The sequence below is a fragment of the Leopardus geoffroyi genome, chromosome A2 (genome assembly GCF_018350155.1).
Source record: "Leopardus geoffroyi isolate Oge1 chromosome A2, O.geoffroyi_Oge1_pat1.0, whole genome shotgun sequence".
NCBI classification, from domain to species: Eukaryota; Metazoa; Chordata; class Mammalia; order Carnivora; family Felidae; genus Leopardus; species Leopardus geoffroyi.
This window is the reverse complement of record NC_059331.1, coordinates 146,688,872-146,712,267: the sequence shown is the minus strand read 5'-3', so window position 1 is coordinate 146,712,267 and position 23,396 is coordinate 146,688,872. Positions and strand designations below refer to the sequence as shown.

The following is a 23,396-nucleotide window of genomic DNA, read 5'->3' as shown; positions in this document are numbered from 1 at the left end:
TGGTTCTCATTCCCCATTCTCCAGCCCCTTTCCAAATACCTCCTGTGTCATACTCGTCCTTCACTACATCCATCTGTCAGACCCTTGCTTCCACCCCATAGTTCTCTGCATTGCAGTGCTTGACAAGGAGTGTGATGCGTGATGTAAGCGTCCAGAGGTCAGTTGTGACCGCTTAGCTGCCTGAAGGGGCCACAGATAGGAAGCAAGCCCAAGAACCCCATGCCTTCCCTCAAGCAAGCTACCCAAACAGGTTACAACTTCAACCAGGAAAAGCAGAGGTGGCTTACTTTATCCCGTGCAGCAAGGAGGGACTGAAGAACTATAGAGCAACCCAGGGACCCCATCCTTACAGCTCATGTCAGGCTCTACAGGCAAGCAACACCCAGCCACGACTAGCGTTTGCAGCCCTGGTTTCGTGAATTATCTCCTACCTCACAGGTTCTATTCCTCTCCCATTAATCCACTTCCAACCATGCCTGGCCATGCTTTGGATCCTCCCCTACGCCATCCTTGCCTTGTTCCATTGATTCTGTGCATTTCTCTCCTTGGCTTGGGATGTCCCCCCAGCTGTACTGGACCTCTGTTCTGGTTTAATGTATTCACAAATTTACCCTAATCTCATCTTTACAGCCCCTGGTTTAACTCAATCCTGATTCCTTCTTCTACCCCCACTATCTCCTATCCCCCACTCTAATCTGTTCTAGCCCCCATGGATAAGACCAAGAAAAGTAGCAGTCTTTGATAAGGCTCTTCAGATTATAATGTTTGTATTATATAATGTGATCTAAATTCTAAACCCACAAGCAAAACATCTGAGGCATGGGGCCTCACTCTGTTATCCGGAAAATAGTCATCATCTTCCTTTTCCTGGTGAGATCATGTCGCTTGGACATCACTTCTGGCCGTGTGAGAGGTGGTGATTGACTTACCTTGAAACCAAGATCTTTTAGGGGCGCCTGGGTGGCTCAGTCGGCTAAGCGTCCGACTTCAGCTCAGGTCACGATCTTGCGGTCCATGAGTTTGAGCCCCACGTCGGGCTCTGGGCTGATGGCTCAGAACCTGGAGCCTGCTTCGGATTCTGTGTCTCCCTCTCTCTCTGCCCCCCCTCCCCCGTTCATGCTCTGTCTCTCTCTGTCTCAAAAATAAATAAAAAACGTTAAAAAAATTAAAAAAAAAAGAAATCAAGATCTTTTATCTTCAGAGAATAATGGCTAAGATCAAGGTAATTAAGAGCCCAAACTCTGAGGGGTGCCTGGGTGGCTCGTTGGTTAAGCGTCCGACTTCGGCTCAGGTCGTGATCTCACGGTCCGTAAGTTCGAGCCCCGCATCAGGCTCTGTGCTGAGAGCTCAGAGCCTGGAGCCTGTTTCAGATTCTGTGTCTCCCTCTCTCTGCCCCTTCCCTGCTCATGCCCTGTCTCTCTCTGTCTCTCAAAAATGAATAAACGTTAAAAAAAATTAAAAAAAAAAAAAAAAAAAGAGCCCAAACTCTGAACCCAGACAATGCGGGTCTACATCTTGTCCCTGCAACCTGCTACTATATTTTCAGCTTGTTCCTTTGTTTTTTGTGTTTGTTGTTTTTGGGGGGTTTGGGTTTTTGTTTGGTGCTATTGTGGTAAACAACCAGCATCTTGATCATATCAAGTTAGAAATATCAGAATCATTCACTACGTCTTGGATGTTGGCCCCTGTCCTGTCCTGTCTCTGCTTTCCCCCAACTCCTCCTTTTTGCAGTCATGGATCCTTTTCTCTATTTATTAAGCTGCATTATTTATCTGTCATGCTGTCTGGCACTGTGCTGGGTCATAGAGATACTAAGATGACAAATCACGGACTCTCCCTTAAAGGTGGACAAATATGTATAGAGGTCAGAGGGACATGCAAAGAAATCCATTCATTAAAATGTTAAGGATGCTGAGATAGAGAATGCTGCAAAGTACGCTAGAGCATAAGGGAGTGCACAGTGAGTTCTGCCTTAGGGAACAACGTGGAAGAGGGTGTCAAGGAGTTAGGGAAGTTTTCATGGAAAAGGTTGATGCTTCAGGTGACTCTTGAAGTCCTGCTCTTTGCTCATGGCCTCAGACCTGTTCCAAAACTCAGGCAATCTGAACAAGACAGTCTCCACAAATACGTTCAGAAATTTCACCCATGTCCTGGATTCTAGTGACCTAGTTCCAGTGGTTGGGGTTCCCACATTGCCCCCCAGTTCCCTTTGTTGCCATCAGTTAAGAAATCTATCATCAGGGGTGCCTGGGTGGCTCAGTCGGTTAAGCATCCGACTTTGGCTCAGGTCATGATCCCACAGTTCGTGAGTTTGAGCCCCACATCGGGCTCTGTGCTGAGAGCCCAGAGCCTGGAACCTGCTTCAGATTCTGTGTCTCCCTCTGTCTCTGCCCCTCCCCTGCTCACACTCTGTCTCTCTCTGTCTCTCAACAATAAAGGTTAAAAAAAAAATTTTTTTTTAAAGCTACTATTAGCAGGAGTAACCCCTGAGCCAAAAATCATAGCTTGTGATCTCTCTGCCAGTGAGTCATGAAGGGCTCAGTCCCCAATATCAGGTTGCAGTCTTTATCATATATAATATCTAAGTCCTTCCCCAAGATTTAAGGCCTTCTTTGAACTCTAGCCCAGGGACTACAGTCCCTGCTGTTTATCTTGTCCTTGCCAGCCTTCTTCTCTGGGATCTGGGGCCTCCTTTCATATCCCAGCCGGGGTTCTGCTATCCATCTGGAGAATGGTCTCCAGAATGGCCACCCATCTACTGAGACCTGCCTGAATGTCCCACTGCTGGGGTTCCCACTTAACTCAAAAGCCCAACCTCACATATGTCTGGATTGTGGCTAACTTTCCACAAAGACTCTCTCTGACCAAATCTTAGGCTCCTCTGAGCCCTCTTCACACCCAGATCTCAACTTTGGTGCCTGGCCCAACTTTTAGCAAGAATCCAGCTAAGTAAGTTTAGTGAGAGCTCCCTACCCTTAATATCTGATCAATATCTTCTTCTATCTTTGATGCCTAAATCCTTGACTATCTTTAGCAAGAATCCTGTTAGGTCAGGTTGTCGAGAATCCTCTATCCTTGATGTCTCCTCTTAGTAATTTTCCATTCATTAACCCCCGCCCCCCACCCTGCTCCTTGGCTGTAAATCACCCCTCGTCCTTGCTGTATTTGGAGCTGAGCTTGATTTTCTCCCCTATGGCAACAGATTTAACCCCTATTACAATAGTCTTTTTCTTTTCAAGCAATGGTTGATAGATTTTTTTTTTTTTTTGGTAGCACTTTGTGGCATAGTTTTTTTTAAATTCTTTAATCTCAACTTTACTGAGATATAATTCCAACTTTATTGGTGTATAACATGCATAATTTATAACGTGTATAGTTTAAGGTGTATAACGTGATGATTTGATACACATATATATTGTGACAGATTACCACAATAAGATTATTTAGCACTCCATCACCTCGCATGATTACCATTTTGCTGTGTGTGGTGAGAACCTTTCAGATTTACTCTTGGCAACTTTCAACTATGGCATTGTAACAGTATTGTTAACCGGAGTCCCTATGCTGTACATTAGATTACCCAAAACTTATTCGGGTCTTTCTCCAGGCTCTCTTCCTCCTCACCAACTGTAGCTGATACATGTGCAGCAATGCAGCTCTGATAGAGTCACCTGAAAATACGGACCTGGAGAATGTGGTCCATTCCATGCCAACCAATGTCACCTAATGCATTCAGTCAGTCAGACCGTCAAAACATACGAATACATTTAAATGGTTTGTGAACATAAATATATTTTCAAAGAGCTTCCTTATTTGTAGTACAGACATAAACAAAATACAAATACGCAAGGAATAAAATATGTCTTCTGCTCTTTTGAATAAAAAAAACCCATAGGAGATGCAGATCTTTGATGTTGTAACGGTGCCATAAACAAATTCACTGGCCTGTTTTTGGACAAAGGATTATCAGAAATTTTGCCTCTTGGGTTCCAAGTATGCTTTTGTTGTTAGTAGAGAGACTCTATTGTAAAAGCCTCCTCACCTAGAGCTCTGGTGATTTTTTTGTGTTTTATTCATCTCTTTCATTTGGCTTGGCGTAAGGTAAGGACTTGATAAAATTCAAATTTTGCTGTACTTTGTGCTAATGTCAGGTACACGATTTTCCTCTTAAATATCTGCCTTCGTGTGGGTTGTTCCTGAAGTGTTTTGAAGGAAATGGCGTGTCAACCACTCACTGGTTCTCATGGCTTTGCAGTGGAGGCAGGGCCTTTCCCTGGTTTGGTAGCTTCCCACATTCCTTTGCCTCTGAGCTATTTTCCTCTTCGGAATACTAGCTGGTGATGGGTGATGTTCACTTTCACTCTCCTTCCACGAAGAGGCTCCCGAGTTAGATTCTTCACCGTCACACTCGGTAGTATCACTGTCACGTTGGGTCTGATTCACCCGGCTGAATTGAGAATGGCGCCTGGCTCGTCTTTGTTCCAGAGAGGCGTTGACCAAAGCCACTTCAGAGTCAGTTACAGGGGTGAGTTGGCTCTGCTTTGGTTTTTTCATCATTTGTGAAGAGGCCCAGTCACCATCTTTGCTTTGCCGCTTAAAGGAAGTATCTTTGCTCGCTAACAACCAAGGAAACAGATGAATATGTTAGGCATATTATTGGTCACCGGAACTTCATACTCCTTAAGGAAGCCTATGGCACGTGTGGACTCACTCTCAGTTGCCATTTGCCAAGCCACCACTTTTCTCCACTCACTTGCAAGTGTTGGCGTCTCCCTGCACCAAATCTCCGAAAGACCAGGAGGGTCAAATGGACGCTTGACACACTGCTTTTGAAGTTTTGTGGGCCCCTGATATAAGACCAAGGGAAAGGTCTCTAAGCCTTTCCAGAGAAGGACGCTTTTTTTTTTTTTTTAACGTTTATTTATTTTTGAGACAGAGAGAGACAGAGCACGAACGGGGGAGGGTCAGAGAGAGAGGGAGACACAGAATCCATAACAGGCTCCAGGCTCTGAGAGGTCAGCACAGAGCCGACTCGGGGCTCGAACTCACGGACGGTGAGATCATGACCTGAGCCAAAGTCGACCGCTTAACCGACTGAGCCACCCAGGCGCCCCGAGAAGGACCTTTTTTAACCTTGTCTTGAAGTCTTTTTTTTTTTTTTTCAACGTTTTATTTATTTTTGGGACAGAGAGAGACAGAGCATGAACGGGGGAGGGGCAGAGAGAGAGGGAGACACAGAATCCATAACAGGCTCCAGGCTCCAGGCTCTGAGAGGTCAGCACAGAGCCGACTCGGGGCTCGAACTCACGGACCGTGAGATCGTGACCTGGCTGAAGTCGGACGCTTAACCGACTGCGCCACCCAGGCGCCCCTGTCCTGAAGTCTTAAAGATTCCACTATGTATGTGAATGTGATTTGGGTAGCGGGAAACTAAAAAGGATCTTTTCTCTACACAGTGGTGTGCTGGAGTTGTCTTTTGCCCAGCTGGCTGGCAAAAACAGATTGTTAAGCTTTCAGGAGTTTAATAAGATAGCTGTTAAAACACAGCCATTAGTAAAAATGAAATTATACAAACTCACCATTAAATCAATTTAGATTACATAAATGTGATAAATATTCAAAACTAATCACTTCCTAATTATTTTATTACATTTTATTATGAGGTATGCTCTTAAAGCTATTTCTGTCTTATCTGGTTGGAAATACCACGTAATCATGTGCTACTCTGCATCTCTCCCCTGTAACATCACACTGGTAATTTGAAATCAGCTTTGATGGATGGCATAGAAATCAACAAGCACTAAAACTCAGGTCTCGGTTTATGGTTTTGTGGATTGTCTAGGCTTAAAGTGATGAAAAATGGGTTACTAACATAGGTTACATTTATTTTATTTTTTTTTTTAATGTTTCCAACGTTTATTTATTTTTGGGACAGAGAGAGACAGAGCACGAATGGGGGAGGGGCAGAGAGAGAGGGAGACACAGAATCGGAAACAGGCTCCAGGCTCTGAGCCATCAGCCCAGAGCCCGACGCGGGGCTCGAACTCACGGACTGCGAGATCGTGACCCGGCTGAAGTCGGACGCTTAACTGACTGCGCCACCCAGGCGCCCCAAACATAGGTTACATTTAAAAGTGACATGGGCAGGGCACCTGGGTGGCTCTTGACTTCAGCTCAGGTCATAATCTCTGGTTCTTGAATTCAAGTCCTGCATTGGGGTCCTCACTGACAGTGCAGGGCCTGCTTGGGATTCTCTCTCCCCTCTCTCTGTCCCCCTCCCTCTCTCTTAAATAAATAAACTTTTAAAAAAATGAAATAAAAAATAAAAGTGTCATGGGGTGCCTGAGTGGCTCATTGGTTGCGTGTCCAACTCTTGGTTGTGGCAGGTGATGATCTCCCGGGTCATGGGATTGAGCCCCATGTTGGGCTCTGCGCTGGGCATGGAACCTGCTTGGGGTTCTCTCTCTGTCCCTCCTCTGCTCACACATGTGTGCTCTCTCTCTCTCAAAATAAATAAATAAACTTAAAAAAAAAAAAAGTGTCATCCTGTAGCCACCACATTGTGAATAGCACCCAAAAACAAGGGAAATATGCTTCCAGAATATTCTAAAACTATTATCCAATTCAGCAAAGAAGTCACATCATTGACACCCAGGTTGAGTTCTAACATACATCTTGTTTCTTTCATCTTACTCCTTAACTTAAAGGAAAAGAACATTCATTTTGGAGCGTGTCTCCCTCTCTCTCTGCCCCTCCCCTGCTCATGCTCTGTCTCTCTCTGTCTCAGAAATAAATAAATGTTTAAAAAAAAATTAAAAAGATGTCATACAAAGCTCACAATGCTGTAGCAACCCGAACAACAAAGGTATATGAAAAGGGAGCTATATGAATGTTGAGGAATGAAGTGAGAGCTTGAGCTCTACCTACCAGTAATTTATAGCCTCTAGCGGCTCTGCAAAAGCAGGTAAGCTGTCCTGGGCTAAAGCAAGGAGCTCCCGCAAGGGGCCACCACCGGTCTGGGGAGGCCCTATAGCCATTCTGGGCTGTTCTCCTCTGTACTTTGCTTTCCACATTCAGCACACATTTCTCTCATCACAGTCCAATACCAAATATGTACCCACGCTCACCTTTACTGACCGAGGTGCTGGTCCCACTGTCTTCATCCTTTTTCTTCTCTGACATCTGCTTCAGAAATACAGATTAGTAATAGCAATCTCAGTTGGTTGGTTTTCGCTTACATTTACTTGTAAAACACTGCTGCCCTAGGGGCACCTGGAAGGCTCAGTCGGTTAAGCATCCGACTTCAGCGCAGGTCATGATCTCACGGTTTGTGAGTTCGAGCCCCGTGTCGGTCTCTGTGCTGACGGCTCAGAGCCTGGACCCCGCTTCAGATTTTGTGTCTCTCCCCCTCTCTCTGCCCCTCCCCTGCTCATGCTCTGTCTCTCTCTGTCTCTCAATAATAATAAATAAACATTAAAAATTTAAAAAAAATTCCACTGCTGCCCTAGACTCTTGGACAATGTCTAATTTTAAACATTCAGTACGATTCAATAAATTCTTTTTTTTATTATTTTTTTAACGTTTTTATTTATTTTTGAGACAGAGAGAGACAGAGCATGAACGGGGGAGGGTCAGAGAGAGAGGGAGACACAGAATCTGAAGCAGGCTCCAGGCTCTGAGCCATCAGCCCAGAGCCCGACGCGGGGCTCGAACTCACGGACCGTGAGATCGTGACCCGAGCTGAAGTCGGATGCTTAACCGACTGAGTCACCCAGGCGCCCCCGATTCAATAAATTCTTACTGAGTTTCCATTACAGTGATCCATCTGCTGCCCACTGAAGATCAGGCTTTGATGCCGAATCTGCCAATGTGTTTTGAACCAAACCGAATGGAACAAAGACTTGAGAGAAAATAATACTGATAAGGATCTGTAGGTTATAAAGTTTTCCTGTATTCACACTGTAAAGACATGTTATTTAAACATCTTTTTTTTTTGAGAGAGAGAGAGAGAGAGAGAGAGCTTGAGTGGGGGAGAGGGGCAGGGACAGAGGGAAGGAGAGAATCTCAAACAGGTTCTATGCTCAGTGTTGATTCCCCTGAACCTGGGATCATGACCCAAGCAGAAATCAGGAGTCGGATACTGAAACGACTGATCCACCCAGGTGCCCCTAAATATCATTTAAAAACAGATTTGATAGTACTGGGATTGATTTTAAATTACTTAAAATTTTTTTTTAATGTTTATTTATTTTTGAAAGAGAGACAGACAGACAGTGTGAGCGGGGAAGGGGCAGAGAGAGAGGGAGCACAGAATGTGAAGCAGTCTCCAGGCTCTGAGCTGTCAGTACAGCTCGAACTCGTGAACTGTGAGATCATGACCTGAGCCGAAGTCAGACGCTTAACAGACTGTGAGCCACCCCGGCACCCCTTAAATTACTTTGTAAAGGACATTTCATCAAGTCTCCTTTTCTATTATCTTTGAAGATCTTTACCAAAGTTCAGAAACTTAATATCTCCTAAATCCTTTAGGAACTTTCCTCCAAAAGGCAACCATAACGCATTATCTGTGAACCTGACAACAAAAAAGAAATGGATTTCTTTGAAGAGTTCCAATTTCAAATATTCTAGCCCAATATTCCATAAATAAGTCTGTTCCATTGTTCAGATCCGTGCCCCTATTTTGATGCTGAACGTGATTTTGCCAAAAGGTATAAATATAAAGCAACCCTTTCAGAATGTATCAAAATTTTAGAAATACTGGTAACACTTTTGACACACAATAATTCTCACTAGGAATCTAATACTCCAGGGAATAATCCCCCAAAGAGAGAAGACTATGCACAAAAATAATCAGAATGTAATTAAGATAATATAAAACTCAAAATTCAAAAGGAGGCAATGGTTACATAAACTATGGTACAATCATCATATATGGTTGTAAAAACTATTATAATAAAGGCATGTCACAGCATAAGAAAATGCATGTTATAATATTAAGTTAAAAATCAAGATGCATGGGAATGCAAGCTGGTACAGCCACTCTGGAAAATAGTATGGAGCTTCCTCAAAAAATTAAAAATAGAACTACCCTACGACCCAGCAATTGCACTACTAGGCATTTATCCACGGGATACAGGTGTGTTGTTTCGAAGGGACACATGCACCCCCATGTTTATAGCAGCACTATCAACAATAGCCAAAGTATGGAAAGAGCCCAAATGTCCATCGATGGATGAATGGATAAAGAAGATGTGATATATATATATATATATATATATACATACACACACACACACACACACACACACACACACACACACACAATGGAGTATTACTCGGCAATCAAAAAGAATGAAATCTTGCCATTTGCAACTACGTGGATGGAACTGGAGGGCATTATGCTAAGTGAAATTAGTCAGAGAAAGACAAAAATCATATGACCTCACTCATATGAGGAATCCAAGAGACAAAACAGATGAACATAAAGGAAGGGAAACAAAAATAATATAAAAACAGAGGAGGACAAAACAGAAGAGACTCATAAATATGGAGAACAAACTGAGGGTTAGTGGAGGGGTTGTGGGAGGGGGGATGGGCTAAATGGGGAAGGGGCCCTAAGGAATCTACTCCTGAAATCATTGTTGCACTATATGCTAACTAATTTGGATGTAAATTTTTAAAAATTAAAAATAAAGTTAAAAAAATCAAGATGCAAATTTGTATATGCAGTATGATCACAAGTTCACTAAAAATATGAAAAAAGACTAAGCAATGTCCACAAGTGTTAGCAATGGTTGAGTTTGAGTGAAAGAGTGATAGTTTTCCTTATAACTTTTGAAGTTGTCTCCAGTTAGGAAAAAAAAAATGAATTTTTGTAGAAAGTCCAACTTCCTTCGGGTAGAAAGTGCTGTACTTGGGTATTCATAACTATAATCCAGGACCCTTGGCCCATTCCTTTCTTAATATCTGATCTCTGCAATAGCAGGCAAGTATCTTTAACAAGGTGCCTCTCTCCTTTTTGGGTTACGGCAACCATTCTCTAAAAACCTTAAGAATGGAAACTTCTTTTAAGAAACCACACTTTTGAACAAAAGATACAATGGGCATTAAGGAGGGCACTTGTTGGGATGAGCACTGGGTGTTATATGTAAGTCATGAATCATTAAATTCTATTCCTGAAATCATTATTACACTATATGTTAACTAACTTTGATTTAAATTAAATATATATGTACATATATGTATGTGTATATATGTACATATATGTATGTATATATATGTATATTTAATATATATTTATTTTAATATATTAACTTATATATTTTATATAATATATAAATATATATTTATACATTTATATATTATATAGAAATTTATATATATTATATACTTATAAGTATAATATATATTAATTTATATATAATATATATTCAATTTAATATATATTTTAATGCATACTTAATATATAATACATATATACATACATATATGTACATATATACACATACATATACATACATATACGTATATATATAAAAGAAACCACTCTTTTAGAAATGATTGGGGAGGCTTATTTTAAATTGAATATGTATAGAGATAATTATTAAATGATTAGCAGTTTATAAGCCTAAAAGTTATAGTAGTTGGTTATTTCCATGTAATCTGGAGTGACTTTTATTTCATTGCTTGCACTTTTCTATAATTTCTACGTTTTCTATAATGCATACTTTTGTAATGGACGAGGAAGGGGGAATGTTTAAAAACATTTATTAGGTTTATATCATTTTCACAGAAAGCCTCTATATTTGACTTAATGTCACATTAAAATATAATCACAAAATCCTGAGAAAGATTTTGCATCAAGCTAAGTGGAATCATACGAACTGTGGTTATCAAAAGCATTTTATTAACTATCTGCGTGTGACTCCGTGAGTGAAAACAGCAGCAGAGCCTGCCCTGAGGAGTAGGGTAGAACAGAGGAGAGATCTAGGCTAAGGCTACCAGGGGACAACTCTGCAATTTCTCCGATTCACTTAACACCTCTTAAACTCAGTTTCCACATATGCAAAACAAGAAGCTTGGGCTGGTATTGTTGGGAAAAATACCAGCACCAGCAGTCTGAATAAACACTCAACAAATGTGTAAACTAAATATAGTATTCATAGTCTCTGAAAGCAAAAGAGTAAATGCATCCTGAAGAGTGGCAAATCCAGAGGAAATCCCTGGGCTCCGCAGTGGAGGATAATTACCACCACATTTCCATCACACTTTTACCATTCCTTCAAGGTTTGTAAATAAAGGCTCATAGGTTAGCAGAGAAAATGAAGTTCAAAGTGAAAGAGAAATTCCATCCTCCTTGACTAGCTCTCATATGGTTCTCAGATTTCAAATCTGGGACCCTTCAGAAGAAGCAGTTCAACCAATTGTAACTGCCATAAGGATACAAAGTGAAAGACGAAACCTCTAAGATAATTAAGGTTTTAATCAGCACTGAATAGATTTAATTCAACATTTCAGCTATGCTTTGAAGCAAACGAATTATATGGCAGGAAACCATGGTCTGTATCTCCTCTGTCACTAACCACTTGTGTGACATTGGACAAGTCGCTTGATTTCCTTGGGGTTTATCAAATAAAAAAAAAAAAAAAGGAGGGATACTGATACCTTACTCGCCTACAGAAAGGAAGCAGGACCACGTGCTCTCTTCAGGTCCTTGAAGCTCAGGACTCTGGGACTCCAAAGAGCTGACACAAGCAAAGGAGCAGAAGAATAGCTTAGACCTCGTAAGTGGTCTTCATGAGGAAATTGCCAGGAATCAATTTCAATTTTTTGTTAATTTTCTAAAGTATCTTTTCCTGCCCATCCAGACAAATTCAATATACTTAGCTAGGGAGTTTAGGACACATATCAGCGATCACTATGCTAAATCTCCTTTTGGCAAAGTATCTACTGGAAGAAGCATTTAGACTTTAGATGAAACTTCTCAGGGGGAAGAGGTGGTGAGGGGAAGAGTCTCTGATTATCATAATGGAATCCAGCTGGCATAGATAGACCAACCCTCCTGCTCTCCTTCTAGAGCTGATGCAGCACTCGGTCTAGCTGCCCATTGCCAGCCCAGTGTTCTGACTGTAATGCCAAATGATGGAGGTTTGATTAATCATCAGCCTGTATTAATGGCCAGCAAGGACTCCATGTCAGCAATTTATAAGAGCTCGGTTACTCATAATATGTTGGAGATTCACAGTCCTGAAAATTTGGGCTATCTCCTTCCTAAGAGGATGGTATTTTCTTCTGCTAGTAGGTGGCCTAGAATGGCGATCTTCGTTCTGTTTAGTTTATTTCTACGTCTTATCTGGCGGGAGAGTGTAGTGCCTCATTCTACAAACTCCCAAATCCTACAATACGTCTTCTATAAATACGACAACTTTAGTATCTTTGATTAGAATTACGTGGCTACAAAAGGAATGTGGAGGTCATTCGCCAGTAGGGAAGTTCATCCCAGCATTACATAACCTATGCACAAACTGCAAACCTAAATGTCTCAGAATCACAGATTTGTTCTGGTGCAACCACAAGACAAAGTCATGCAGTCATGAGGAGTGCTGCTGTGTGAATACGATTTGAGGAAGTGTTACAATATAATACTAAGTTTTGAAAAAGCAGGATACGAAAATATGTACAATACGATGCCAACAATGTAAGATCAAGGAGAAATGGAGAGAAATATATTGAGATAGAGAAAAAGAAAAAAAAAAACTAGAATATACTCCAAAATGTTAACAACGGTTATCTCTAGAGACTAGGATTACGTTAGCTTAAATTTTCTTCTTCATCCTTTTCCATATTCTTGGATGCTCTAGAGCGAGATTGCATTATTTTTAAAATAACTTTTAAAAAGTAGTTGGATCGAAGTAAAGTGAATTTATTTTATGGAAAATCCCCTATTCTACAGTCAACATATTATATAAAACGAAATTGGATAGCCTACCCAGACAGAAGCCCGCGAAAAGAACATCAGGACCAATATAATGACAAAATACCAAAGCAGGAAGCTCCCTATTGCCCCGCAAGAGTCATCCTTCTGGCATTCATAATCCTGACTTGGAATAGGAAAACTTAAAGGTAGGGGAGGAGGATCCACCTCCCAAAATAAGGAAAAAAGGTCTCCCATGATGGCTTCTCGCTTTGGAAATAAAGCATGCTCGGAAGAATGAAGATGACTGAGAAGTACTTCACTCCATGTGTATGACAATTTCCTTGGCAACCTATTATGACATACACTTCAGTAACTGTGACAGGAACCGGCAAACACTTCTTGGATTTCTAAGCTTTTGGAAGATTTACCTAAATTATTTCTACGAAAGGTTATGGTATTTACCCCCTATGTCAATAGGGTGCATTCTGCCCTAATCTTTTTTTTTATTTTCCTGAAATTTGTATACGCTGTATTTTCCTTAAATTTTAACGCCTATAAAATCGAAGTCTCTGAGGTATTCATTCATTTTTTTCAGTGTCTTTTACATGTATCACATACCATATATAGATTAACATACGTGGGTCTAATGTGTTATAGACTGGATTGTGTTCCCCCAAATTCATACGTTGAATGAATAACCCCCAGTTTGACTATAATCACAGAGAGGGCTTTAAAGAGACAATTAAGATGAGGGGCATCTGGGTGGCTCCATGAGTTAAGCGTCGGACTCTTTTTTTTTTTAATGTTTATTTATTTGAGAGAGAGAGCACAAGCAGGGTAGGGGCAGAGAGAGAGGGAGACACAGAATCCAAAGCAGGCTCCAGGCTCCGAGCTGTCAGCACAGAGCCTGATGCAGGGCTTGAACTCACAAGCTGTGAGACCATGACCTGAGCTGAAGTCGGAAGCCCTATCGACTGAATCACCCAGGCGCCCCAAGCATTGGACTCTTAATTTCGACTCAGATCATGATCTCACAGGTTCATGAGTTCGAGCCCCAGATAGGGCTTTGCACTGACAATGCAGAGCCTGCTTGGGATTCTCTCTCCCTCTCTCTGCCCCTTCCCTGCTCACGAGCTCTCAAGAATAAATGAATTAATTTTTAAAAAGAGATAATTAAGGTTAAGTGAGGTCATAAAGATAGAGCCCTAATCCAATATGACTGATGTCCTTATAAGAAGAGTAAGAGATGCCCCAGGGGTATGTGGACACAGAAAAAAAAGGCCCTGTGAGGACACAGAAGTCAGTAAGCCAAGGAAAGAGGCCTCAGGAGAAAACAGTTCCAACCTGGAAAACTGTGAAAAAATTTAATTTTTGTTGTTTAAGCCACCCACTCCAGGGTACTTTTTACAGTAACCCTAGCAAACAAATACATAATGCCAGCTATATATCAAATTTGGATAGTAGTACCGTTCCTTTTTAAGCCTTCAACAAATGCACGATAACTTAAGGACATCAAGAGAGGAACGATGAGTCTGTTGTAAATGACATCAAATGTATACAGTTTCCTAGGAAAGATACATGGGGTGGGGAGGAACCTAGTATTCTAATTTTGACTGTACATTGAACCCTTTCACGGCGAACCATTTTTGAGTTAGTTTGTCTCAATCTAAAACTAGAGCAAAACACTACTGCTGCTAAGGCAGGTCCAAAAATTATTAAAGTCGCAGTTAAAAAAAAATCTGTTAGATCTTTTAAGAGCATAGCATACCTGCAGATTCCATTGCATATTAATGATACGCAGTAAATAAATAATAATTATTATCTATTAAGGAAACAATTTTCTTCTATTTGACTTTAGATGCATTTTAGGAAACTTTTTGGTCATTGAGACGTACATGACGTAACAATCCACTAGCTTCTTGTGAAAAGGTGTGATGTTTTCATTAGGGTAACATTTCTCCACATCCCCAACGGCGGGTCCCAGCGCCCTGCTCTTCCTGGCTGTTGGCCCCGTGCTTTAGGCCGGCGTCGCCTCTTCCAGGAAGCTCTCCTTCCGGGAGCCCATCCGTGGCACGCCTCTGGGCTCACCTGCCCCCACGTCTCCTGCCCACCTAGGTCACCAGCTGGCTGAGCTCTTGCAGACACTAACCAGGGAGCTCCGCTTTCGCATCCCGGCGCGGCTCAGTGGCACAAAGTAGGCGTTTGGATTCGTTCAATGAAACCAAACTGAACTCCCCGATGAACCTCTTTTCCCCCTCAGGATCAGTTCCGAAGAATATGCAAGAAAAGGAACGACTGCATTTTTTTAAACCTCAAAACCACTAGCAACTTTGACACGTTTGGGGTTTTCTTCTCACTGCTGCAACCTCATCACAGGGATATTTAAGAATTTACACTGGGTCAGAACACTTTTTTTGTGAGAAATGCTTCGCTGAGGCTGATGGGCGTCTGGACACCTTACCACATTCTTTACCTTACAATTGGCTACCTTGCTTAATAAAATCTGCTTTAAAAAGTGAGTCCATAAATGCTCTAAGGAAGCTAAAGTTATATTAGTATATAGAAATTCAGCTTGTTACAGTTATTTCTTTTTACTGCGGGTTCAGAGCTTGGTCTGAATTTTTGCTGCCCAACTTTCTCCCCGCAGCTGAGCGGGAGCCACAAACCCTAAAGCTGTTTCCCTGGTAACGTTCCTAGCTCTAGGGCTCCCAGCCGCCCTCCCCAACCTCCTCTTCTCGCGAGAAGGTCCGTTCTTCCGGTAACTGTCGTCCGGCAAACTGGTTGCTTACGCCTTAGCGCTTGGCTTCGCGCATGTGCAGTAGAGAGTGGCGCGAGCCAGCAGCTTCCGGCCGAAGAACATGGTGGGTTTTCGGGGTCATTTTTGTGCTTAGTGGACGCGGAGTCCACGCGTGCTGTCGGGTTTCCACAACTGCGGATCTGCAGAGGGTTCAGCCAAAGGGGGGTGTGGCCAGGCGTCCCTCCACCTGTAGCGGAAAGGAAGAAAGAAACGATAGGGGTTGCTGAAGTTTGTGCTGGGAGACCCAGGGAGGGAAGCTCTCGGGACTGGGAAGTTTTGACTCGCGGACTGGGTGGCGGGAAGAGCGCTGCTCTGTACTTTCTGGGCAACGACTCCAGATATGGAAGTCTTAATGTTTTTCTGCCGGAGATGAGGCCTAGCGAAACAAAGGAAATATAAATCCCACGTGGACCCAAACTGCACACTCCCCAGTCGCTCTCATCCCCTTCACAACAGGAGCGTTCACCCTTATAAAACTTCAATCCTCACACTTTATCGGCGGCAACACAAAATTGGGATCTTTGGCGCCCAGCGGTCCGAGTGCAGAGTTGTTTACGATCTTCTGCGTGAAGATGTAAGAGGAGAGCCTTAAAATTTTTTTTTAATATTTATATTTATTTTTGAGACAGAGACAGAGCATGAGCAGGGGAGGGGCAGAGAGAGAGAGAGAGAGAGAGAGAGAGAGAGGGAGACACAGAATCCGAAGCAGGCTCCAGGCACTGAGGTATCAGCACAGAGCCCGACTTGGGGCTCGAATCTAACAAACCATGAGCTCATGACCTGAGCTGAAGTCGGAGGCTCAACCGTCTGAGCCACCCAGGCGCCCCAAGAGGAGAGTCTTTAATGGCTTGTAGCTAATATGGAATATTTTCTCTCAAAGCTTGGTATTTTGAGGGGCTAGTCTTTGTGACATTCCAAAACAATACGGAATAATGGCACATAAAATCACCACCCTTTTAAATTACAAAATAAGACATTTTTATTCATTGGAAGTGTTCTCTGAAGTGTTGAGCAAGTTCTCTATTGATTACAATATAGTGCCTATAAAGTTATAATTTAGGGCTCCCTTTTCATAAGATAATAATGAAATAAAAATTTTTGGAAAGACATTAAAGATGAGGGAAAATACGTGCAGTTTTTAGTTACAATTATAAAGGACACAAGTTGGATTTCTTAAATGGGGAAGTGGTTTCTCTTCGTTAATTTCTGTGCTTTTTTGTTTTTGGATAGATGCAAGGGGAGGCAAATCCTAGTGCTTCCCTTATTGACAGAACCATCAAGATGAGAAAAGAAACAGAAGCTAAGAAAGTGGTTTTAGCCTGGGGACTCCTAAATGTATCTGTGGCTGGAATGATATATACTGAAATGTAAGTTAATTAATCAAAAAAAGCGAAACTTAAAGAGGACAGTGGTTGGTTCCACGGGTTTTTGTGTTTTTTTGATTTTAGGTGTTTTCTGTTGTTTGGTTTTTGTGTTTGTTTGTTTGTTTTTTAAGATTTTGAAAAGCCTTCTTAATTTTTTCAGGACTGGAAAGTTGATTAGTTCATATTATAATGTGACATACTGGCCCCTTTGGTATATTGGTAAGTAATTAATTTTTACTATGATTTAGGTTTGCTACCAATGAAAAACTGCATGCTTAATTCAGCTTAGTATTCATTCCTTCACTCCATAAATATTCAAGTGTGTAGTGTGTTCCAAAAACTGGGAATATAGCAGGCAGCGAACAAGATCCTTGCCCTCATGGAAGGAACATTCTAGTAGAGAAATGTAGAGGAGACAAATTAAACAGTACAGTTCCAGGTAATCCTTAGAGTCCTCTGATGAAAAATAACTTCTGGTGGTAGTGATTCGCATTTATTTTCTCTGAAATGCCTTCCCTAAATCCCTACCATGTCTCCTTTCAAGAACAATCAGATTTCTATTCCATTAATGCCTTCCTCAGGTTCTCGTTCTGTCCTCCTCTCTACTTCTCTCTGCTCTTCAGTATAAAGAGGGTATAAAGAGTCTTTATGGCCATTAAAGTGAATTCTGTAGTCTAATACACATGTTAATGTGGAGTCCATGGTGTGGCAAGTGGATAAGCAAGAGTTTTGGGAGCACCTGGGTGGCCCAGTCGATTAAGCGTCCGACCTCGGCTCAGGTGATGATCTCACAGCTCGTGGGTTCGAACCCCACGTTGGGCTCTGCTGACAGCTCACAGCCTGGAGCCTGCTTCGGAGTCTGTGTCTCCCTCTCTCTCACTGCCCCTTCCTTCCCTGCTCGTGCTCTATCTCTCTGTGTCTCTCAAAAAATAAATAAACATTAAAAAATTTAATAAGCAAGAGTTTTGGGATCTGCATACCTGAGTGTATAATCATGACTTCGGTAACTAGCTGTGTGCTCTTGCAAAAGTCACTTGACTCCTCTAGTCAACTGAAGGTGAAAATGTTTATTGTACAAGGTTGTGAGGGTTAGTGATTTTTTTTTTAAGATTTTTTAATTTTTAAGCAATCGCTACACCCAATGTGGGGCTCCAACTCAACCCCGAGATCAAGTCGCATGCTCCACCAACTGAGGCAGCCAGGTGCCTGATAATATTTTGAAATTTACTAGTAAATGCCATAGACATTATACATAATAGACATTCATTAAATGGTAACTGTTATGAGGACTAAGAAGATAGTTTTCAGTTTTGTTGTTAAATTGCTAAAGTATGAAGGGTTTTGTTTTCCACTCACCTTTAAATGTTATCCCTCCCATCCTCCCCCTTAAAAAAAATAAATTGTTCTCTTCCAGAGCTTGCCCTTGCGTCCCTCTTCAGCCTAAACGCCTTATTTGATTTTTGGAGGTATTTCAAATATACTGTGGCACCAACAAGTCTGGTTGTTAGCCCTGGACAGCAAACACTTTTAGGGTTGAAAACAGCTGGTAAGTGTTTTATATCTTTTGCAAAGGTGGGGGAAAGGTTGGCAATAAATCTTTCTCAATTTAATTTGCCCTTTTTATAGACTCAGCTGGAAGGGACTTCTAAAGCCATCTGGTTCAACTATATTAAACAAGTCTATAATAAATTGTCTTAAGACCAATGATTATCATTCCTATTTGTATAAACTGAATGGAAATACTATTCAACAACCTCATGAAAGTTTGTTCCATTGTTTAATTACAGTTAAAAGTAAATGACTAACCCTTATGGATTGAAGCTAATCTCTTACTTTAAACTGTATGGAAATGGTAAACCACTACTTTGTGTCCTTAGGTAATAATATGTAATTTAACGACCAAGTTATTCTATTACTTTCTCTTTTCCTGAAGAAAAAGATTCATTTCATTAAGTCTGTTTTTATAGAAATTTTGCTTATACGTGCATGCACATATTATTTATTTATTTATTTATTTATTCATTCATTCATTCATTCTTTCCTTCCTTCCTTCTAGTTGTACAGACTACTCCTCCACACGATCTGGCAGCAACCCAAATCCCTCCCTCGCCACCTTCTCCTTCAATTCAGGGTCAGAGTGTGTTGAGCTATAGCCCATCTCGTTCACCCAGTACCAGCCCCAAGTTCACCACCAGCTGTATAACCGGATACAGCCCTCAGCTGCAAGGTCTGTCATCAGGTGGCAGCAGTTCCTATAGCCCTGGAGTGACTTACTCTCCCATCAGTGGTTATAATAAGGTAATGAATCTTTTTTCCTGGCCAGTCACATTATTTTAGAATTGGGAGCTACCTTGAAAATCACCAAATGAATCAAAACTCCTCATTTTCTCACTGACAGGACTGAGAAACAGTGGGTAATTGACTTGCCCAAATTGCCCATCTAAGAGCCAAGAACAGAACCCAGATCCTGATACCTACTCAGACGTTACGTATACCACACCCTAAAATGAAAGAAAAAAATCAGCTTTTGCAAAGATAATAGACTGAGAATCACCCTCTAGGATCTTTCTGCAGGGTCTTTCAAACAAGTTGAGACTATGATAATTTTTTACTTTAGTTTTTTAAATCTATGTTTGCCCTCTTTCTTTGCTTGTTTATATGAAACTTTTGTATATCCTTACAGAATCTTAATGCTTTTCATCATGTGGAATATCTCCTAAGCTAAAAACTGGGATTGTTGTGTAGTTTGACTCTTCATGATGGACACCACCCTTCATGGGATGACTAGAAACCTCCATTCCAACTTCCACAAAGTGGGTTTGATAGAAGCAAAATTGACAAATTTGAAATTGTGACTCCTGCCTGAAGTGTAAGAATATAAAAGGAGTGTTAAAGGGGGCATGGTCACGTTTTCAGATGCTCTCACTAGTTAGAACTACATCCCTATAGCTGCTAGTTAAATGAGGAATGTCTGGAAGTGAAATCAACACACTGCCCTTACCCGTTACATAATATTTCTTTGTAATGAAATTGCATACTACTGGTTACCCAATAACAATTTTGGCAAATAATAACATTTAGAAAATTTTGTATAAGTTAAATTTTATGAGGAAATGTATATGTAGTGATAATTAATAACCCATAGGCAAATATGACTTACAGTTTTTGTTTTCATGAGAAAAAAAATCACTCATAGTTTTATCAACCAAACATAATTTCTGTTTAATGGCTACTTAATACTCATCTAGCGGAGGGGCGCCTGGGTGGCGCAGTCGGTTAAGCGTCCGACTTCAGCCAGGTCACGATCTCGCGGTCCGTGAGTTCGAGCCCCGCGTCGGGCTCTGGGCTGATGGCTCAGAGCCTGGAGCCTGTTTCCGATTCTGTGTCTCCCTCTCTCTCTGCCCCTCCCCCGTTCATGCTCTGTCTCTCTCTGTCCCAAAAATAAATGTTGAAAAAAAAAATTAAAAAAAAAAAAAAATACTCATCTAGTGGAAACACCATAGTTTACTCTTGAATATGTAAGTTATTTTTATTTCTTAAAAACTATTAATCTGTACTAAATAGCTCTGTATAAACTTGGTAACATTAATTATCTTTTTTCTCCTAGACTGTAACCTTCTTGAGTACAGGATTGTGTGTTTTTATTCATGTTTGTTTTCTTAGCATAGTATATGAAATATCGATGCTGTATATACATATTTGTTGAACCAAGTTAATACCATGGAAAAGTTAATGAAATGGAATAGTAATTTTTCTAGGGAAAAAATGCTGAGATTGACTAACAGGTAGAAAACCTAAATAAATAAGGAAGAAAAAATTTGACCTTTAATCAAATATATCTGCAGAATATATTAGGGTTCCGAAGTTTTGTCATTGAGTTCTTTTAAGTTTTCAAGAAACTTTTCAACTTTTGATTATGGAAATGTTGAAACATAGACAAAAACGAAGGGACTAGTATAGTGCATTTCTAGAGTCAGAAAACTGGATTGAAATCCTGGGACAATCTTGAGTGAATTACCTAATCTCTCATATCTGAAATTAGTATGGTAGTAATATTTACTTATTATTGAGAGGATAAAATAAAATAATGTACATTATGCATAAGATGTGCCCCTCAGCAAAAATAGACCAATTAGTGAATAGCGCAGATATCATCATGGCATATAGAAGGATCTTAGAGAAGGGGGCATCTGGGTGGCTCAGTCGGTTCAGTGGCCAACTCTTGATTTCAGCTTGAGTCGTGATCCCAGGGTTGTGGGATTGGGTCGGGCTCCGTGCTGAGCATGAAGCCTGCTTGGGATTGTCTCTTTCCCTCTGCCCCTCTCCCTGTTTGTGGTCTCTCTTTCTCAAATAAAACTTTTTTTTTTTTTTTTAATAAAAAAAATAAATAAGAGAAAGCAGGGCGCCTGGGTAGCTCAGTCAGTTAAGCATCAAATCTTGATTTTGGTTCAGGTCACGATCTCAGGGTCGTGAGATTGAGCCCTGTGTTGGGCTCTGTGCTGACCATGGAGCCTGCTTAAGATTCTCTTCCTCACTCTCCCTCTGCCTCTCTCCCTTGCTCACACACTCACTCTCTTTTTTTTTTTTTTTTTTTTTTTTAAATTTTTTAACGTTTTATTTTATTTTTGAGACAGAGAGAGACAGAGTATGAACAGGGGAGGGGCAGAGAGAGAGGGAGACACAGAATCTGAAATGGGCTCCAGGCTCTGAGCTGTCAGCACAGAGCCCGACGCGGGGCTAGAACTCACGGACCGTGAGATCATGACCTGAGCCGAAGTCGGACACTTAACCGACTGAGCCACCCAGGTGCCCCTCTCACTCTCTCTTTCACTCTCAAAAAAAAGAAAGAAATCAATGTGGAAGAGGAGTAACATTTTTCTTTTTTTTCAACTTTATTTCTTTTGCCACTATACTGGAGTAAATAGTTAATAAAATAGGCAATACCAGTGACCAGTAGTTGTATTTTTTTTAAGTTTTATTTATTTAGGTAGTCTCTACACCAGACTTGGGGCTCGAACTCACCACCCTGAGATCAAGAGTTGGATGCTCTTCTGACTGAGGCAGCCACGTGCCTCCATATTTTTAAAGTGTTTAACTTCATAAGGAAACACAAGTTAAATGTAAATTTTTTAAAATTCTTCTATATCCAATAAACATTTTAAAATAGTGAAATGGACATATACCAAAATAGGTCCGCCTATCAACTTTTTTCTGAATAGTACTTAGCACAACATTTTCATTTAATAGAATCGGAATATGTATTAAATGTTCATATGCTTTGATCAGATCATTTCCGTTCTAAGAATCTCCTGAAGGACATTTCTCAGAAATTAAGAAAAGATTTATGTAGGGGCAGCTGGCTGGCCAGTCGGTAGGGCATGTGGCTCTTGATCTCAGGGTCATGAGCTCAAGCCTCACGTTGGGTGTGGAACTTACTAAAAAAAAAAAAGAAGAAAAGAAAAGATTTATGTACAGAGATGTTAACATTATTTACAGTGGCCAAATCTTGTAGATAATTCAAATGTATTGAATGTAAAAATAAATAATGGTACGTATGTATAATGAAATATTGTATAGCTAGTAAGAATAATATTACAGAGGATTTTTATAGGAAAATCCTTGGTTACCTTTAAAAACACAATGAGGTTTAGGGACACCTAGGTGACTCGATTAAGCGTCCGACTCTTGATTTGGGCTCAGGTTATGATTTTACACTTTGTGAGTTGAAGCTCCACACAGGGCTGGGATTCTCTCTCTGCCTCTCTGCCACTTGTGTGCACACACATACGTGCTGTCTCTCTCTCTCTCTCTCTCTCTCTCGTAGAAAAAAAGTTAAAAATGAGGTTTAAAAAACAATTGTTTTGTTTAAAAAAATATGTAAAAACAAAAATATATTGATATAGCTATATGCACTTAAAGATTTGAAAATACATAAAATATGAAAAGGGATTATATTACCTCTAGGTTGTAGTTCTAAGTATGACTTACTTTCTTCAAACTTTCCATTTTTTAAGACGTGCACATAGTGCTTTTTTAAAAAAAATAGACTTTATATGTTAGAACAGTTTTAGGTTTGGGCACCTGGGTGGCTCAGTCAGTTGAGCGACTGACTTTTGATTTCAGCTTGGGTCATGACCCAAAGGTTGTGGGATCAAGCTCTGCTTTGGGATGTGGAACCTGCTTGGGATTCTCTGCCTCTCTCCCCACTGCACTCGCTCGCTCACTCTCTCTCTCAAAAAACAAAACAAAACAGTTTCACAGCAAAACTGAGAGGAAGGTACAGAGACCTGTCCTATACCTTTTGCCCCCCGACGGGCAC

General features: G+C 40.9%; 2 protein-coding genes across 6 annotated transcripts in view; one reads left to right on the top strand and one right to left on the bottom strand.

Annotated features, from left to right (window-relative positions):
* Positions 1-3,772: 3,772 nt before the first annotated feature.
* On the bottom strand, positions 3,773-13,230 carry SSMEM1 (serine rich single-pass membrane protein 1). Its single transcript, XM_045495643.1, has 3 exons — positions 12,989-13,230; positions 7,128-7,182; positions 3,773-4,616 (listed from the first exon to the last, which is right to left on the bottom strand). Exons 1-3 carry the CDS (start codon positions 13,169-13,171, stop codon positions 4,168-4,170), a joined length of 687 nt encoding a protein of 228 aa, XP_045351599.1. The 5' UTR covers positions 13,172-13,230; the 3' UTR covers positions 3,773-4,167.
* Positions 13,231-15,684: 2,454 nt separating this feature from the next.
* TMEM209 (transmembrane protein 209) overlaps positions 15,685-23,396 on the top strand; it is a 36,901-nt gene continuing 29,189 nt past the window's right edge. For 3 of the 5 annotated variants that reach the window (XM_045495638.1, XM_045495640.1, XM_045495642.1), the window contains exons 1-5: positions 15,685-15,777; positions 16,944-17,080; positions 17,238-17,296; positions 18,492-18,623; positions 19,134-19,375. In XM_045495638.1, coding sequence (XP_045351594.1) covers positions 15,775-15,777; positions 16,944-17,080; positions 17,238-17,296; positions 18,492-18,623; positions 19,134-19,375 — 573 coding nt within the window. In that variant the 5' untranslated portion in view covers positions 15,685-15,774. Of the gene's footprint in view, positions 16,288-16,943; positions 17,081-17,237; positions 17,297-18,491; positions 18,624-19,133; positions 19,376-23,396 lie in introns of all 5 variants that reach the window. The other 2 variants (XM_045495639.1, XM_045495641.1) reach the window with 2 other exon arrangements.

What these genes read in the sequence shown, in the direction of transcription:
- SSMEM1 (XM_045495643.1), bottom strand. Translation starts at nt 13,171, where the DNA reads ATGGGAGACCTTTTTTCCTTATTTTGGGAGGTGGATCCTCCTCCCCTA. An exon ending in TTTCGCGGGCTTCTGTCTGG is followed by an intron (nt 7,183 to 12,988) that starts GTAGGCTATCCA and finishes TTTCTGAAGCAG; the next exon opens with ATGTCAGAGAAGAAAAAGGA. An exon ending in CAGCACCTCGGTCAGTAAAG is followed by an intron (nt 4,617 to 7,127) that starts GTGAGCGTGGGT and finishes CTTGGTTGTTAG; the next exon opens with CGAGCAAAGATACTTCCTTT.